At 45.5% G+C, this 18671-nt stretch overlaps 1 protein-coding gene across 2 annotated transcripts in view; it reads left to right on the forward strand.

The window, feature by feature from the left end:
• LOC137384190 (WW domain-binding protein 2-like) overlaps positions 1–18671 on the forward strand; it is a 118444-nt gene that overhangs the window by 16026 nt on the left and 83747 nt on the right. For both annotated transcript variants that reach the window (XM_068057832.1, XM_068057834.1), the window contains exons 2-3: positions 3392–3500; positions 16423–16561. In XM_068057832.1, coding sequence (XP_067913933.1) covers positions 3392–3500; positions 16423–16561 — 248 coding nt within the window. The remainder of the gene's footprint in view (positions 1–3391; positions 3501–16422; positions 16562–18671) is intronic.

Consider the following 18671-nt stretch of genomic DNA (forward strand, 5'->3'; position numbering starts at 1 on the left):
GTCTGCCTGCCACAGATGCAGCAGTCCAAAATAGTATTGGTAGGAGTGACCACTGCACAGTCCTTGTGGAGACGAAGTCCCATCTTCACATTGAGGATACCCTCCATCGTGTTGTGTGGCACTACCACTGTGCTAAATGAGGTGGATTTCGAACAGATCTAGCAATACAAAACTGGGCATCCATGAGGCCATCAGCAGCAGCAAAATTGTACTCGACCACAATCTGTAACCTCATGGCCCGGCATATCTCCCACTCTACCATTACCATCAAGCCGGGGGACCAACACTGGTTCAATGAAGAGTGCAGGAGGGCATGCCAGGAGCAGCACCAGGCATACCTCAAAATGAGGTGTCAACCTGGTGAAGCTACAGCCCAAGACTACATGCGTGCCAAATAGCGTAAGCAGCATGCAATAGACAGAGCTAAGCGATCCCACAACTAACTGATCAGTCCTGCCACATCCAGTCGTGAATGGTGGTGGACAATTAAACAACTAACTGGAGGAGGTGGCTCCACAAATATCCCCATCCTCAATGATGGGGGAGCCCAGCACATCAGTGCAAAAGATAAGGCTGAAGCCTTCGCAACAATCTTCAGCCAGAAGTGCCGAGTGGATGATCCATCTCAGCCTCCTCCTGAAGTCCCCAGCTTTACAGGTGTCAGTCTTCAGCAAATTTGATTCACTGCACGTGATATCAAGAAACAACTGAAGGCACTGGATACTGCAAAGGCTACGGGCCCTGACAACATTCCAGCAATAGTACTGAAGACCTGTGCTCCAGAACTGGCCGCGCCCCGAGCCAAGCTGTTCCAGTACAGCTACAACACTGGCATCTACCCGGCAATGTGGAAAATTGCCCAGGTATGTCCTGTACACACAAAAGCAGGACAAGTCCAACCCGGCCAGTTACCGCCCCATCAGCCTACTCTCAATCATCAGCAAAGTGATGGAAGGTGTCATTGACAGTGCCATCCATCGGCACTTGATTATCAATAACCTGCTCAGTGACGCTCAGTTTGGGTTCCGCCAAGGCCACTCAGCTCCTGACCTTATTACAGCCTTGGTTCAAACATGGACAAAAGAGCTGAACTCGAGGTGAGGTGAGAGTGACTGCTCTTGAAATCAAGGCAGAATTTGACCGAGTATAACATCAAGGAACCCGAGCAAAACTGAAGTCAATGGGAATCGGGTGGGGGGGAACTGTTCGCTGGTTGGAGTCATACCTATCGAAAAAGATGGTTGTTGGAGGACAGTCATCTCACTTCCAGACATCATTGCAGGAGTTCCTCAGGGTAGTGTCCTAGGCACAACCATCTTCAGCTGCTTCATTAATGAGCTTCCTTCAATCATAAGGTCAGAAGTGGGAATGTTCGCTGATGGTTACACAATGTTCAGCACCATTTGCGACGACTCATAGTGAAGCAGTCCGTGTAGAAATGCAGCAAGACCTGGACAATATCCAGCTTGGGCTGATAAGTGGCAAGTAGCATTCACACCACGCAAGTGCCAGGTAATGACCATCTGCATCTCCATTATCTCCCCATGACATTCAAATAGCATTATGATCACTGAACCCCCCCTGGAGGGGGATTCCTGGAGGTTACCATTGACCAGAAATTGAACTGGAGTAGCCATATAAATACCGTGGCTACAAGATCAGGTCAAAGGCTAGGAATCCTGTGGCAAGTAACTCACCACCTGACTCCCCAGTGCTTGTCCACCATCCACAAGGCACAAGTCAGGAGTATGATAGAATACTCTCCACTTGCCTGGATGGGTGCAGCTCCAACAACGCTCAAGAAGCTCGACACCATCCAGGACAAAGCAGCCCACTGGATTGGCACCCCATCCACAAACATGCTTTCCCTCCACCGCCGACGCACAGTGGCAGAAGTGTGTACCATCTATAAGATGCACTGCAGCAACACACCAAGGCTCCTTTAGACAGCACCTTCCAAACCTGTGACTTCTACCACCTATAAGGGCAGCAGATGAATTGGAACACCACCACCTGCAAGTTCCCCTCCAAGCCACACACCATCCTTACTTGGAACTCTATCGTTGGATCAAAATCCTGGAACTCCCTAACAGCACTGTGGGTGTATATACTCCACAAGGACTGCAGCGGTTTAAGAAGGCAGCTCACCCCCACCTTCTCAAGGGCAATTAGGGATGGGCAATAAATGCTGGCCTAGCCAGAGATGCCCACATCCCATGAATTAATAAAACAAAAATACAGTAGCCTAGGCTTTATGAATAGGGGCATAGAGTACAAGAGCAAGAAGGTTATATTGAATTTGTACAAGACACTAGTTTGGCTTCAACTGGAGTATTGCATCCAGTCTGAGCACCACATTTAAGGAAAGATATAGAGGCATTGGAGAGAGTACAAAAAGGTTTCATGAGTATGGTTCCAGGGATGAGGAACTTCAGTTCTGAAGATAGTCCCAACCTCTCCAATCTATTTTTACATTGGAGAAGGGAAGGCTGAGAAGAGATTTGATAGCAGTGGTCAAAATCATGAGTCTGGACAGAGTGGATAGAGAAAAACTGTTCCCACTCATGAAAGGATGGAGAACAAGAGGGCACAGATTTAGAGTGATTGGCAAAAGAAGCAAAAGCGATATGAGAACTTCTTCACATGGCGAGTGGTTAGGATCTGGAAAGCACTGCCTTAGTGTGGTGGAGGTTGGTTCAATTGGCATTCAAAAAGGAATTAAACTGTTATCTGAAAAGGAACAATGTGCAGGTTATGGAGAGAAGTCGGAATGATATTAGGTGAATCGCTCATTTGGAGAGCCAGTGCAGACACGATGGGCTGAATGGCCTCCTTCTACGCTATAACAATTCTGTGAACCAGTCAGTGCTGTCGTTTATTCTCCACGTGAGCAGTAATCCTAACTCCATCATCCCATCATGTTGTCATATCCCTTTACCCTTCCTTTCCTTCAACCGCCTCTGTGTAACCTATTCTTGAATATTGACATGGTCTCTACTTCAGTCACTAACTCATTATCCATTCAACAGCCTCTCGATCCTATGTGTAAAAAAAGGTTTCTCCCACTCTCTCTCCCAAATCTCATATTTAATCTAATATCTATGCATCTTCATTCTCCAGACCCCACAATCACTCCTAGTTTCTAACCAGTGACCCCCTGCCTGAAAGTACGTTTGGCATCAGGTGATGCCCTCAGTGTTGAAAATCCCACAGGCGTTCACTGTCTAGGCTGTTGGTCTGGATGAGATAGTGGGGAAGGGCCTGTGAAGCTGTCCTCTCACTAGAGGCAGTCCCACCCAGGGTGATGAGGAAGCATCTCAGTCGCAGGGCAGTCTAAGAAGTAGGTGCCCTTGTTTGAGTGATATTACACCTCTGTTTCCTGTGCTCGCAGTGTACTGATGTTTTATGACCATGTAGAACTGTCATTCAGTCATGAGAACAAAACGTTGGAGGCTTACAAAGGCTCAAGGAAGGGAGCTGTTTACCTGCTGCCAAACCAAGTAAGTAACATTGCACTTTCCACTACTGAGAAATGCTGAGCACAGCTCGTGTTCATTCCTATATTAAATAAACATGCCGACTTTTTATTTTCAAATGTGTCACCAGCACGTCGCCTATCAGTGTACAAGTTGCCATAGAAAAGTGCCTTTTATCTGATGTACCAGGTTTCAGATCTCTAGATTAATGGCAAGAAAGGCTCCTCTAGTTTGATATTGTCCACTTACAACATGGATTAGATACAAAGTAAAGCTTCTCTCTACACTCAGTGTTTGGGATACTGTAGACAGAAGCTTTACTTTGTATCTAACCTGTACTGTACCTGCCCAGGGAGTTTTTGGCGGGACGGTGTAGAGGGAGCTTTATTCTATGTTTAACCCTGTACTGTACTTGCCTTGAACATTTGGTGGGACAGTGCAGATCGAAGCTTTACTCAGTATCTAACCTGTGTGGTACCTGACCTGAGAATGTTTAATACTGAGCATCATGAAAATGTGCTATGCTGAATGACTATTTTAATTCATCGATTGGAAACCTACATTAAACTTTTAAAAGAAAAGCTGGAATCCTACATTCAACTTTTAAAATGCTGGCAGCTAAGATGACCACCACAATTTGCACTGAAATACCTCACATTCCAAGGTATCGAAATGGAGACGCATGTCGAAATAGCTCTCATCCAGAACAATGGTTTGAACAGTTGCATGAACTACCTGCTATTGTTTTCATTGGCAAGACATTTAAAGCCACCTTGGAACATTAACCGTAGTGGAGATGAACCTCCTGGGGGTAATCATTGAAACAGTAAGGCCTGAGAGAGATTGAAATTCTTAGACTTGAATCTCATTAAAGTGCAACAGAGAATACACAGACAATCGTGACAGGCTTTCCATCTCTGAAAACTTGGAGTTTCTTTTGGACACATTAGCTCGCATAGCTTGTCTGATCAGTGCAGGACCCCAGTGGGGCCACCTCTACCAGCCAGGAACTTCAGGAATCAAATTTATCTGGAAGACAACTAAATTACCAGACCCCACATACTGTATATTATTTTTATTTGTTCTAGACTCTAATCGTGTGCGTATGTGCATGTGTGCGTGTGCTCATCTCTTTCATGTGTTGCGACTGCAGCAGGGGCCGTCCACTGTCTGTTCTAGTTACGCTTTTCCACCGGTCACAACATATATTTTAAATGTTTAGTTACTGATGCGGTCTTTATCCCACAATACAACACACCAACCAGGTTTCTTTTAATAAACAACAAAATTATCATTTTATTATAAAACAACACTTACCCAGTAACAAAGCAAAGCATTAACATACAGTTTGAAATATGAAATTTCCCTTTGTAAATATCCCTCCCATACACACTGACACACTCTGCTTAAAGAGAAAAAAAGGAAATTCTCGCTGCAGAGCTCTTTTGTAAAAGAACAGACCAAAAAAAGGATACTTTAGCCAAATACTTGGTAACTCTTGAAGAAAATGGATGAGATATGCTGTGTCATAAATGGCATACAGTCTGGGGTATGAGAACACATGGATGGGTCACTGGGATATTTTCTGGAGCAGTTCTTTTCAGGCAGGGTTGAGAATTAATGTGGCAGGCTTTTCTAGCTTCTCAGAAGAAATGCAGCATCAGGGGTTTTAGCTCCCACACACTGGATCTTTGCAGGGTTTCACAGAGATTGGAGAAAGGAGATGAGCTGGGTGTTTCTCTTTTGGCAGGTTGATCTTCAACTGAATTCAAACACAGTCCACGCCCTAACAGAACCAAAATAACATCTCAGAAGTGAAACCCACTCCTGACCCTCATCGTAACATGGCACTTCTCTGTTAACATCTCCCCCAAGTCACCAAGGTTTCTGTTTTTTTTTTTATCTTGAGGCATGTGATATCCAATAAAGGTTTGTTTTCAAACAAGATCTCTCTCTGACCCTTGTTTAAAGAAAAAATCCATGGTGTCTTTTCAGTTTTCCCAAATAAACCTGACCTGAAACGTTAACTCTGTTTCTCTCTCCACAGATGTTGCCAGACCTGCTGAGTATTTCCAGCATTTCTTGTTTTTATTTCCGATTTCCAGCATCTGCAGTATTTTGCTTTTATTGTAAAATATGAATCCTCAAAAAAAATGTTAAAAGTAGAAGTACTTCCATAACACTTGTTTAAACTCAAGAAAACGTGTCCGATTGGTTCTTTTATGATCATATCACATAAAGGGTTAAACACTCACTGAATTGGTAAGCACATTCACTTTTTCAAAGAAATAAACCCTGTTGCGGTCAAACAAGGAGAGGAGCTCGGGTCTGTGATCAAAACCCAAAGGCAAATGAGAAATTGGAAGTGAGAAAACAAATTGATTCCTAGCAAAAATTAAAAAACTTCAATACAGGTTTTCTTGTGCTTTTCAGTGCTAGAGTACTAAGATGTCCACAATCAAGGCCAGTACCTTCCCAGACCAGAATAAAGTAACTTGGGACAGGTTAAAAGTCAAATCTGTTGAAGAGTTAAGAAGGAATGTAGCAGGGCAGTTAGAGATTACTATCCGTCCAAAAGCTAGGAGACCCGAAATCCTAAATCTTGTGGCAAACCATTTTTCACTTGAAACTGAAGTCTCGGAAACAGGCTTCGATTCGGGAACAGACCGGGTAACGTTATCTAAGATAAAGCTATAAGAGACTAGAATTTGAATCCCTGAAGGAGAAAGAGGGGTGAGATTATCAGGAAAGAGAACTAGTAAGAGCTTTCCAGAAGGAGGAAAGGGAGTTAAGGCAGCTTAAACTAAATAGGGGAAGACCCAATGCAACCAGTGAAGGCACCGCTAGTGAGGGAATTACCCTTAGCTCATGGCTGAATGCTGAGCTCTTAAGGTTCTCCCAGTTGCTACCAAAGTTCAATGAGGGGATGTGGAAGCATTTTTGCGTCTCTTTTGAAAAGCTTGAAAAACAGTTGTCTGCTGGCCACTTCAGTTGGATCCTGCTACTGTGGAACAAGCATACAGAAAAAGTCCATGAGGTTTATTCACTGTTGCCTGATGAGAGTACATCAGACTGTGAGATGACCAAAAATGCTATCATGAGTGCTTACAAGCTGTACCGGAGGCGTACCACCAAATATTCCAAACCCTCCAAAAGTAGCCTGAACAAACTTACCTCAAATTAGAAAGAGTTAAGCAGCTCGCTTTTGACCAATGGATACAGGCACTAAAGATACAGCCCACACATGAAAACCTCAGCAAGGTGATCTTCCTCGAGGAGTTCAAAAACTTGCTTCCCCTTTGCATTGAAACTTGTGGAGGAACAAAAGATTCTAAGAGCCAGAGAGGTAGCAATCCTGGCTGAATTTACACTTGTCCGTAAGCCCTTCCATGGTGACCTCCAAAAACACGAGAAGGATAAAAGGTGGGAGGTTGATAGGAGCCTGAACAGCTAAGGGTGAGAAGGGAAAGCTGGACACACGGGGCTGTACTCAAGCCAAAAAGGATGGTGCTGAGAGCAGGAGTGATGCCCAGAAGCCTGTGTGTTTCCATTATAATGAGGCAGGTCATTTTAGAGCTGACTGCTGGAAGTTACGGGGAAAACTGGTAGGATTAAGCCAGGCTCACCAGACCAGTGTAGGAAAAGAGGCCCTGATGGAAAGCACAGCAGACCAAGCTGTGGCTTTAGCTGCAGCAGTAAGACCCAGTAAACCTCCTGCTGTGAGTGCGGGAAAACTTAACAAAGTCCCTGCAAGTTACCAGGATTCTGTATCCCAAGGAAAAGTGATTCCATAGTCCTTGAGTGAGGCAAGCAGGCCCATAGTCATATTTAGGGATACAGGGGCCACCCAATCCCTTCTGCTGTGAAAAGGCATGACCTTTCCCCCAGAGAGTGCTTTGAATGCTAGAGTGCTAGTAAACAGTATTGGAGAAAAGTATATGCCCATAACTAGAGTGCGACCTTGTTTCAGGACCAGTAACAGTGGGGATTGTCCCTAGTTTACCTATGAACGGTGTCTGCCTGCTCCAGGGTAATGATCTAGCAGGGGTGAAGATGGTAGCTTCCCCAGTGGTTTTAGAGAAACCAAAAGAGGTCAGGGAGACAGAGCGGTTACAGGAAAAAGTCGCCGGCATTTTCCCTGACTCTGTGGTGACCTAGTCCATAGCCAAACAAGCTCCGTCAGAGGAGGCAGAACTGGCACTGCAGACAGATGACCCTACTGTCTGGTTATCTGAAACCTTCTTTGGGAAGTTAGGGAACCCAAAGGGTGTGTTAAACTGGTCTTCCTTGGTTGAGGCTCAGCAAGCAGACCCAGTGTTAAAAAAAGTTAGCACAGTCTGTCCAAACTGGAGCTGAAGCAGAGGGAGTCCCAGAGTGCTACTATTTAATGAATGAGGTGCTGATGAGGAAGTGGAGACCTCTTCACAGACCTGCAGATGAAGAGTGGACAGTGGTTCACCAGATAGTGGTGCCGCTGAGGTACTATAAGGAAATACTAAGAATAGCCCATGAGTCTCCAATGGCTGGACATGTCGGTATACGAAAAACCCATACCCACATAAGACAGCATTTTGATTGGCCACAACTCCATAAAGATGTGGTGGAGTTCTGTAAAACTTGCCACATGTGCCAGGTTGTGGGGAAGCCCCAACCTGCAATAAAACCTACACATGTAATTCCCATCCTGGCTTTTGGGGAACTGTTCAGAGTGCTGGTGCATTGTGTGGGACCCCTGCTGAAAACAGAAGGGGGCTTCTCATCATTACGGATGTGGCTACACAATTCCCAGAGACCATTCCCCTAAGAACTATCTCTGCCAAGATAGTGGTGGAGGGACTAACCCAATTCTTTACATGATATGGGCTGCCTGCTGAGATCCAGTCGGATCAGGGCACGGATTTCATGTCTGGTATCTTTCAAAAAGTCATGGGTGATCTGAGCATAACCCAGCTAAAGTCCTCAACCTACCACCCACAGTCACAAGGGGCTTTGGAACGGTACCACCAGACCCTAAAGACAATGATCAGGGCATACTGCTATAAGTACCCCCATGACTGGGACAAAGGGCTGGGATTTCTCTTGTTTGCCTCCAGGGACTGACCCAATGAGTCCACTGGCTTTAGTCCCTTTGAATTAGTTTACAGACATGAAATGAGAGATCCTCTAAAACTAATCAAGGAGAGATTTTTGGGACAGAGGGGTGAGCCTTCCGTGTTAGACTACATCTCCTTGTTCCGGGTACAGCTCACTAGGGCCTGTGCAGTGGCTCAGGAGCACCTGAAAACCTCCCGGACAGCTATGAAAAGGAGGCAGATAAACATGCTGGCCAGAACATTTCGGCCTGGAGACCATGTGTAAGTACTACTCCCAATACAGCGCGAATCCCTGAAAGCCCAGTTCAGTGGCCCCTGTAGAGTAGTAAAAAGAATTGGCAGAGTGAGCTATTTAATTAACACCCCAGCCCATAGGAAAAAACAAAGACTGTGTTACATCAACATATTAAAACAGTATCACAGCCGGGAAGGGGACAACGAAGCCCAGGTCTGTCAGGCAGTTAGGACATAGGAGGACAAAAAGAACAGTGAGGATGAGTTAGAGGAGGTTCCCAAATCAAACCCCCTACTGTCTGGTTAGTCAAATTAGACTGTAATTTTGCTGCTCTGGGCAGCACTCACCCCTGACCTCCAACATGCCCCAGGTAGGTTATTTGAACTTTAGCAAACTCGCTTTTTGCAAGATTTACCACTAGATCAGCTGACTGTAACCTTTGGAAAAGGGCTTCTAAATTGGTCTAGATGGTCCCCCAAGTCTCACTGTACACTAACAAATCATCCAGATACACTACACAGTTGGGTTGGCCAGCCACTACCTGGTTCATCTGCCTTTGGAAGGTGGCTATGGCATTTCTTAATCTAAAGAGCATCACTTCGCACCGGAATAGACACTGTACTCCTATTTAAATGCGGAAAAAAGAGAAGCCCTAATAAGGCTGCTCACTGCATTTAAAGAAATCTACAGGGACACACCAGCGTGTACAACGCTAACCCTACATGATGTGGATGTAGGAGAGACCCCTCTAATGAGACAAAACCTCTATCACCTAGGTCCCAGGAAACAGACCCAGATTCAGGAGGAAATCCAGTATATGCTGGAAAACAAGCTGATCGAGCCCAGCTAGAGCAGCTGGAGTTCCCCGGTTGTGCTGGCATCCAAGCCCGTTGGCTCAACAAGACAACATTGCTTACAGGAAGGTTAATGCAGTGACCAGAGCTGGCTCCTACCCAATTCCCTGCCTGAAAGACTGTATTGGTGGAGTAGGAAATGCCACCTACGTAACTAAGATAGACTTGCTAAAAGGATACTGGTAGGCTCCCTTAACACCCCAAGCCAAAGAGAGCTCAGCTTTTGTCACCTCAGGCAGCCTATTCCAGTGTTGAGTGGTGCCCTTTGGATTCAGGAATGCCCCAGCCACCTTCCAAAGACTGATGAACCAGGTAGTGGCTGGCCTACCCAACTGTACTTGGATGATCTGTTAGTGTACAGTGAGACTTGGGGGGACCACCTAGACCAATTAGAAGCCCTCTTCTGAAGGTTACAGTCAGCTAACCTCGTGGTAAACCTTGCAAAAAGTGAGTTTGCTAAAGCTCAAGTAACCTACCTAGGGCATGTTGTAGGTCAAGGGCGAGTGCTGCCCAGAGCAGCAAAAGTACAGGTGTTGATGGATTTTCCCATCTCCATGTTCAAATGGGAAATAATGTGATTTTTGGGGATGTGTGGGTTTTACCACAAGTTTGTCCCAAACTTCAGCAGTATAACCGCCCCACTGACTGACTTATTACAGTAAAGAGCGAAGGTAGTGTGGTCAGAGAGGTGCCAAACAGTTTTCGAGAAGCTAAACGCCATTTTAACCAATGAACCAGTGCTTGCAGCTCTGAATTTTTATAAACCCTTTAAAGTGGCAATTGATGCTAGTGACCTAGAGGTAGGTGCCGTCCTGCTCCAAGATGATGTGTCAGGCATTGAGAGACCAGTTGGGTACTTCTCCAAAAAATTGAAGCTGCACCAAAAGAGCTATTCCACTGTGGAAAAGAAAACACTGGGAATGTTGCTAGCTCTCCAGTAGTTTGAGGTCTATGCCCAAAATGGATATAGTGACACGATAGTCTATACCAATCATAACCCCTTAACTTTTGTTGAGAAATTCAGAAATCAAAATGCAAGGCTATTTCGATGGAGCCTGCTTTTGCACCCTACCACTTAAAAATGATCAACATTGCAGGAAAAAACAATGTGATAGCTGATGCATTGTCCAGCGTCTAACACAACACAGAATCAGCCCGGATGGAAATTAAACCAGAGCATAGCTATGGCAGTGTGAGTTTGAGAAGTGTGTGTTTGAGAATGAATATGTGTGTACAGTTTTTTTTTAACCTATGCTCCTGTTGTTACGTTTCATTCCACTTGGTGTGGAGGTGTCATGAAAATGTGCTATGCTGAATGATGATTTTAATTCATCAGTTGAAAACCTACATTAAACTTTTAAAAGGAAGCTGGAATCCTACATTCAACTTTTAAAAAGCTGGCAGCTAAGATGGCCACCACAATTTGCATAGAAATACCTCACATTCCAAGGTATCAAAGTGGAGACGCATGTCGAAATAGCTCTCATCCAGAACAATGGTTTGAACAGTTGCATGAACTACCTGCTATTGTTTTCATTGGCAAGACATTCAAAGCCATCTTGGAACATTAACCTTAGTGGAGACGAACCTCCAGGGGGTATTAATTGAAACAATACAGCCTGAGAGAGATTGAAATTCTTAGACGTGAATTTCATTAAAATGCAACAGAAAATACACTCAGACAATCATGTGACAGTTTGTCCATCTCTGTGAAAACTTGGAGTTTCTTTCGGACACGTCAGACAAGCTTTGAGAGCGAATCAGTGCAGGACCCTAGTGGGACTGTGTGCTCTCTTTCTCTCTCTCTATCTGCCACGCACCCCCTCCCCCACCCCCCACTCCCCTAATCCCCCCCAGCTAATACTGCGAGTTTCAAACCCTTTCTGCAGACTGCAGAACATCCAAGTGTATCATTGCTACAGACAGAGACTCTGGGGAGAAAACCATCTGCATCACTCTGTTCAAGAAAACCCTGAACCAAGGGGACAACTTCTACCAGCCAGGAACTTCAGGACCATGAGTTTAGCTGGAAGACAACTGAATTACCAGACCCCACAGACTGCATATTCTTTTATTTGTTCTGGACTCTAATCCAACCAAAATATTCTGTAACCTATTTTTGTGTGTGCGACTCTCATGTGTGTGTGAAAGTTGGAGAGTAGTTTATTTTTACTTAGACCAGGTTTTGATTTTAAGTATAATATACTGACCTCTTTCTTGTTTAAACTCAAGAAAACGTGTCCGATTAGTTCTTTTTATGATCATAGCACATAAACGGTTAAACACTCACAACTGGCGAGCACATTCACTGTTTAAAGAAATAAACCCTGTTGCAGTCAAACAAGGAGAGGGATAAGGGGGGGAGCCTTTCCACCCCTCCTCACCTGATCATAACAGTGACATTGTGTAATTTATTCTCCAGCAATAATGTCTTTCACCCTGAGGATGTCAGGGTGAGCCACAGCTACCAACCATGTCTGCGGGTGGCAGATGGCTGGAAAAACCTCCAGTTCTGGAGGCCAGTGGCAAAATACGTAAGACCTCTACTGACGATAAAGCAGTTGCAGATTGCAGCGGCAGGGCATTTCAAAACCCCCAGAAACCTACTTTGCAGCACCCTGTGACATGACAAGCAAGGACCACCATTCAATAAGTCCTACCACAACAAAATATTTTGACAGAAGATTGGCTGATGGCTGTGAAGGCTGACGAAAGGTTGCAGCAGAACCTTGACCTCGATTGGACAGGCTTGCCCAATCAATGAAACCAGGCAATTCCCCGCCAAGACAGAATGGGGCCGGCTGTGCAACAGACCTCCCACTCTAAAAGACACCGCGCACAGACCCTTCGACAGATGGCAAATTTCCTCGACCCCTGTGATGATCTGCTAGTGGTGATGGACAGGATAAAGCTATCTGGGAGCTTCTAGTCACAGCCTGACGCAAAGGCGGCAGTTGCCAATTAACCGCTGCACTCTTAATTGAGACAGAAGGGTGTTTCGGTGTTTGTAGCTGTGTCTGAGCAGCCCCCTTCAGGATTAGCTCTGCTCACCCCACATGGGGAAGTGGCTAAAAAAGGTGCCCTAAAAATAGCCTGCCTCACTCCAAACCCTGCTGGAAAACCACATCCAGCAGGGTCACCCATCAGCAGTCGAAACTCACAAAAACAAACACCAAGCTCCAAGAATTTCAAGAACAAATCAACTGGAAACTACAGGAATGGATGGTCACCCCAATAAGCAACGTCCAAGATAACTGGCAGTCATTGAAATCCATCATTACTCAGACATGCCAAGAAATCCTCAGACACACCACTAAAAGACACCAAGACTGATTTGATGAAAGTGATACAGAAATATGCAAACACATCGATTATAAACTGACAGCATTCCAAACCTGACAACAGGATCCAAACTACACAGAATGAAGCTCCCCTACCAGACAGCCAAAGCTGAAGTTCAGTGAAGAACCCACGATTTGAAGAACAAATGGTGGATAGGGAAGGCTGAGGAAATTCAGCTCCTCGCTGACATGCATGATGCACGTGCCCTTTTCAAGGCAACCAAAGAGATCTATGGACCTTCAACACACGGACCAACACCAGTAAGATCCTAAGATGGCCAGATTCTCCTCAAAGACATGGACAGTATCAACAGAAAGAGCACTTTGTAAATCAATCAGAACTCTGGTGGCCATGCATCTGCTGAAGAACCTCCCACAACATACAATCAGAAGTGAGCAAGACGATGATCCAACATTCGACGAAATGATAACTGCTGTCAACCAGATGCAAAACAATGGAGCTTCTGGTCCTGACAATATTCCTGCAGAAGTAGTGAAATACAGTGTAGATACACTGATCTCTTGGATTTGTGAAGCTCTGGCAGAATGAAGAAATTGCAAGTGACCTTAGAGATGTCATGATGATTACAATCTTCAAGCATTGAAAGCAGTTCAGAAAAGGTTCACTAGGCTGATTCCTGGGATGAAGGGGTTGTCTTATGAGGGAATGTTGAGCAGGTTGGGCCTATACTCATTGGAGTTTAGAAGAATGAGAGGTTATCTTATTGAAACAAATAAGATTCTGAGGGGGCTTGACAGGGTAGACGCTAAGAGTATGTTTCCCCTCATGGGGGAATCTTGAACTAGGGTGCATAGTTTCAAAATAAGGGGTCTCCTTTTTAAGACTGCGATGAGGAGGAATTTCATCTCAGAGTCATTAATCTTTGGAATTCTCTTCCCCAGAGAGCAGTAGAGGCTGGGTCATTCAAAGCTGAGTTAGACATATTTTTAATCTACAAGGGAGTCAAGGGTTATGGGGGACAGGCAGGAAAGTGGAGTTAAAGCCATAATCAGATCAGCCATCATCTTATTGAATGACAGGAAGCTTGAGGGGCTGAATGGCCTACTCCTGCTTCTATTTCTAATATGACAATTGGAACGGTAGCAACTACAGGCTCATAGCATTGCTCTCAAGTAGGCAAAGTCTTAGCAAATAGTTACCTCTTAATTGCCTCTCGCCAATTGCAGAGGAGGTCCTTCCAGATTTTCAATGCGGCTTCCAACCCACTGGAGGAACAACCGACATGATCTTCACAGCATGGCAACTTCAGGAAAAGTGCAGAGAACAAAACATCCTTTTGTACATTGCTTTCTTTGATCTTACAAAAGCCTTTGACTCGGTGATTCAAACTGCCCTTCGGAAGGTGCTTTAGTGATATGGATACCCAGCTAAGTTCACAAACGTCATCTGTCTCCTACATGACAATATATAATTAATAGTACTGTACAATGCCTCCACCACAGACCCCTTCCCTGTCAAAACAGGGGTTTGTCATTGCACCAACACTATTCTCAATCTTCCTTGCAGCAACGCTGCAGCTTACAACTGACAGGCTCCCCAAGGTGTGGTCATAACTTATTGCACTGATAGTAAACTCTTCAACCTCAACCGGCTGAAAGCCAAGAATACAACCACTTCTGTAATAGAATTACAGTATGCTGACACGCATGAGTTAGTGCTCACTCTGAAGAAGAACTACAACATAGTTGATGTATTCACTGAAGCCTACATGAGCCTGAGACTTGCCTTGAACACTAGGAAGACCAAAGTCCTCATTAACCCACACCAAATGTATCAAATCCAACACCTTCAATTGGAGTCATGGTGAAGTGTTAGAAAATGTCCCTCACTTCCCACATCTTGGAACCTATCTATCCCAAAAAGATGACATTGAAGCAGAAGTACCCCACCAAATCCAATATACTAGCTCAGCCTCTGGTAAATTACATACTTGAGTTTTTGAGAATCGTGATATCAGACCCGACACTAAACTCAAACTCTGTCGGGCAGTGGTTCTTCCCACGCTTTTCTACAGTGCTGAAGCTTGGACAATGTATAGATGCATATCAAGGCCCTAAAACAACTACATCAATGCTGTCTTAGAAGGATCTTGTGAATCAAGTGGGAGGATAAAAGAACAAGACACAAACATGCCAAGTATAGAGGTCATAATTATCTCACATCAGCTGACATGGACGGGATATGTCATCAGAATGGCCAACTCGAGACTGCCCAAACAGGTGCACTCTCAGAGCTACACGAGGGAGCCTGTTCATATGGGGGCCAAAGGAAACATTTCAAAGACAATCTCAAAGCCTCCATGAAGGTCTGCTCTGGTAACATCAACACATGGGAAGCAGATGCCCAATCGCGACCAAAATGGCAATGCATCATCAGAAATGGTGCCAAGACCTTCTAATGAACAAGAGCATCCACTGAGAGAGATTGGCAAGAGATCCTGAAAGTGAGGGCAGTTGCTCAAACTAACAATACAGCACCACCTGTACTGTCCAACAACTGATGTCCTCACTGTGGGAGAGCCTGAAAGGTTAAGATAGGGCTCATAAGCTAACTGTGAACCCACAGCCAAAACCTGACATCTCACTTCCACCCAGCCATCCAGAAGGAAGAATCATCCTCAACATGAGGGAATGCTGATCATAATTGTTGGGGTGGGGCAAAGGGGGAAGGGGGGGGGAGTCATTCTGTACAGTTTCACACAGTGACAGACCTGTACCCACCAGCACAATGCCTCAGTGTTATACAGTGACAGGCCTGTACCCACCAGTACTGTACCTCAGTGTTATACAGTGACAGACCTGTACCCACCAGCACTGTGCCTCAGTGTTATACAGTGACAGGCCTGTACCCACCAGCACAGTGCCTCAGTGTTATACAGTGACAGGCCTGTACTCACCAGTACTGTACCCCAGTGTTATACAGTGACAGACCTGTACCCACCAGTACTGTACCCCAGTGTTATACAGTGACAGACCTGTATCTACCGGTACTTGACCCCAGTGTTATACAGTGACAGACGTGTATCTACCGGTACTGTACCTCAGTGTTATGCAATGATAGACCTGTGCCCACCAATACTGTACCCCAGTGTTATACAGTGACAGACCTGTATCTACTGGTACTTGACCCCAGTGTTATACAGTGACAGACCTGTACCTAATAGTACTTGACCCCAGTGTTATACAGTAACAGACTTGTATCTACTGGTACTTGACCCCAGTGTTATACAGTAACAGACCTGTACCTACCAATACTGTAGTTCAGGTTAGTTACCCTCAGCAGCAACACAGACTGTGTTACAGTAACAGTGCCCCCAACAGTGACAGACCTATACAGATATAACTGGATCCATTTGTTTCCCATGTCCTATGCCATGTTCCTCCCGTTTCTGTGCTTTGCAGGTAGTTTTTGAGTCAAAAAATAGAAGCGATGCACTGAAATCCTTCACAATGCCAATTTCCCTGATGAATCACTGTGAAATCAAAAAGCCAAAGCTCAGGGCAAGCTACATCAAAGGAACCATCGCTGCTGAGCCAAATGGTATGTGGGAGTAAAGAGAACTTTCCGTAGTCCTCCTGTGTGTATTACAACAAGTAGTGTGTTACGACCAGGTGAGGAGGGGGTCTCAGGCTCCCCTTTCACCTCTTCTCTGGTTTGACCGCAACAGGGCTTATCCTTTTAACACAGTGATTTAACTTACCACCTCTGTGAGCACTTGCTCCTATTTCTCTAATATAATTGCAAATGAACAAATCAGACAGATTTTCTTGAGTTTAAACAAGAAAGATGTAAGTTTATTAACCTTATCACTCTAAATCAGTTAAAATTACTGAAACATGCTATGCATCCACACCCCACATTCACACAAAAGCTACACACACACACACACACACACACACACAAATAGATTACAGAGCGGGAAAAAAGAGTTGGGAGGTTGGAGTAGAGAGATAGGAGGGAGAGAGACCGATAGAGAGAGGAGGGAGAAAGGTAGAGAGAGAGGGGGGAGAGAAAGAGGAGGGAAAGAGAGAGGGAGGAGGTAGAGAGAGAGAGAGGGGGAGAGAGAGAGGAGGAGGGGCGAGAGTGAGAGAGCGAGGGCGAGAGAAACGGGGGGGGAGGAGAGAGAGAGAGAGAAGGGGAGGAGAGAGAGAGGGGGAGAGAGAGGGGGGAGGAGGGGTAGAGGGGGGGAGAAAGAGAGAAAGTGAGGGGGAGAGAGACAGAGAGAGGAGAGAGAGAGAGGGGGGAGAGAGGGAAAGAATTTAGATACTGAGTCTCAGTGTCTGTAGTTGAAGACCTTGCTGGGCCAGGTGCACAATCCGGGTTTGCTTCTATAGTTCCGGGAGGCAGAAGAGGGGCTTTATTCTTGTCCCTTAGTTGCTGCTTGTAAGGATCTGTAGATTTGAGCTGCCGAGGCTTCTCCGGGACTTTACTGGAGAGAGGGGGGAGAGAGAGATGCTGTTCTCCTTCCGGGTCTCAGTTACTGTTTGACTTCTGAATTACCATCCCAAATCTCCAGAGTGGCCCAAGCAGTCAGCTGATGTGACCACCTCTTTGTGTTTGAATCAGCATCCTCCGGAATGATCTTTGAAATTCAAGGCTCTCCCCCAGCTGTTCAGACATACTTGGTGGGGGGGGGGGGGGGGTGGGGGGGTTGGCTCTTTCAAAGCCAATGGGTGTCGATGGCTTTTGACGACCCCCATTGATAAGACTATCCCAGGTGAATCAGAGTGCACCCCATTGTTCTGGCTTGGCTAAGAAATCACATCTGTTTCCAGCCTGATTCTTTGGGTTTTTTTCATATGCAAATTGTGTGTGGCCATCTTTGCTGCTAGCTGTTCTGTTTTTTAAAAGTTATTTGTAACTATGTCCAGTAAAAGAGTCAGGCAAAGTTCCACATGATTAAATTAATATTTCTATTTGGTATGTGGGGTTTCCGTCCGTCACAAGAGGCAGAAATGAGTGATGATCAATCGCTGATCACTCAATTGCTTTATTGGGCGAGGAACTTTGAGGTCCTTCTTTTCAACTTCCTGCCTTGGTCCTTAAACTCAACCCTTTTCCTCCCTATGTTGTTAGTTGAGACATGGTCCAGGACTTCTGGCTGTTCCCATTCCCCCCGCAGAATGTTCTGCACCTTCTCCATGACGTTCCTTATCCTGGCACCAGAGAGGCAACCAGGGACAGGCACCAACGTGTTGCACCACAGACATTTGACAGAATTTTTGACTCTGCCACGGACATGAGGGAAATTAATCTGTATATAAAGTGTATAGCCAACCTCATGCCATCAAAGTTTTTGCTTGCACAAGTAGTGAATGTCTACCCACACACTTGATGTAGCAATGTGGAGAATCCGAATAAATATCCATCTGTCAAGTGTGACCAATCTCTTTCTCTCCCCTCTCCCACTTCCTCTCTCTCCCCCTCTGTGTCAATCTCTGACCCCTGCCTATGTCCATGTGCACCCCCCCCCCACCTCTCACTCCCTCTTTCCTTCTCTCACCCGTCCCTCGCTCTTCCCCCGTCTCAGTCTCCCTCTCTCTCACGTTCCCCCGCATCACTCTCCACCCCCTCAGTCTCCCCCTCACTCTCCGCCCTCTCTCACTCTCCCCTGTCTCTCTCCCTCTCCCTCCCCCCTCTCTCTCCCTCA

Source organism: Heterodontus francisci, chromosome 26 (genome assembly GCF_036365525.1).
Source record: "Heterodontus francisci isolate sHetFra1 chromosome 26, sHetFra1.hap1, whole genome shotgun sequence".
Classification (NCBI taxonomy): domain Eukaryota; kingdom Metazoa; phylum Chordata; class Chondrichthyes; order Heterodontiformes; family Heterodontidae; genus Heterodontus; species Heterodontus francisci.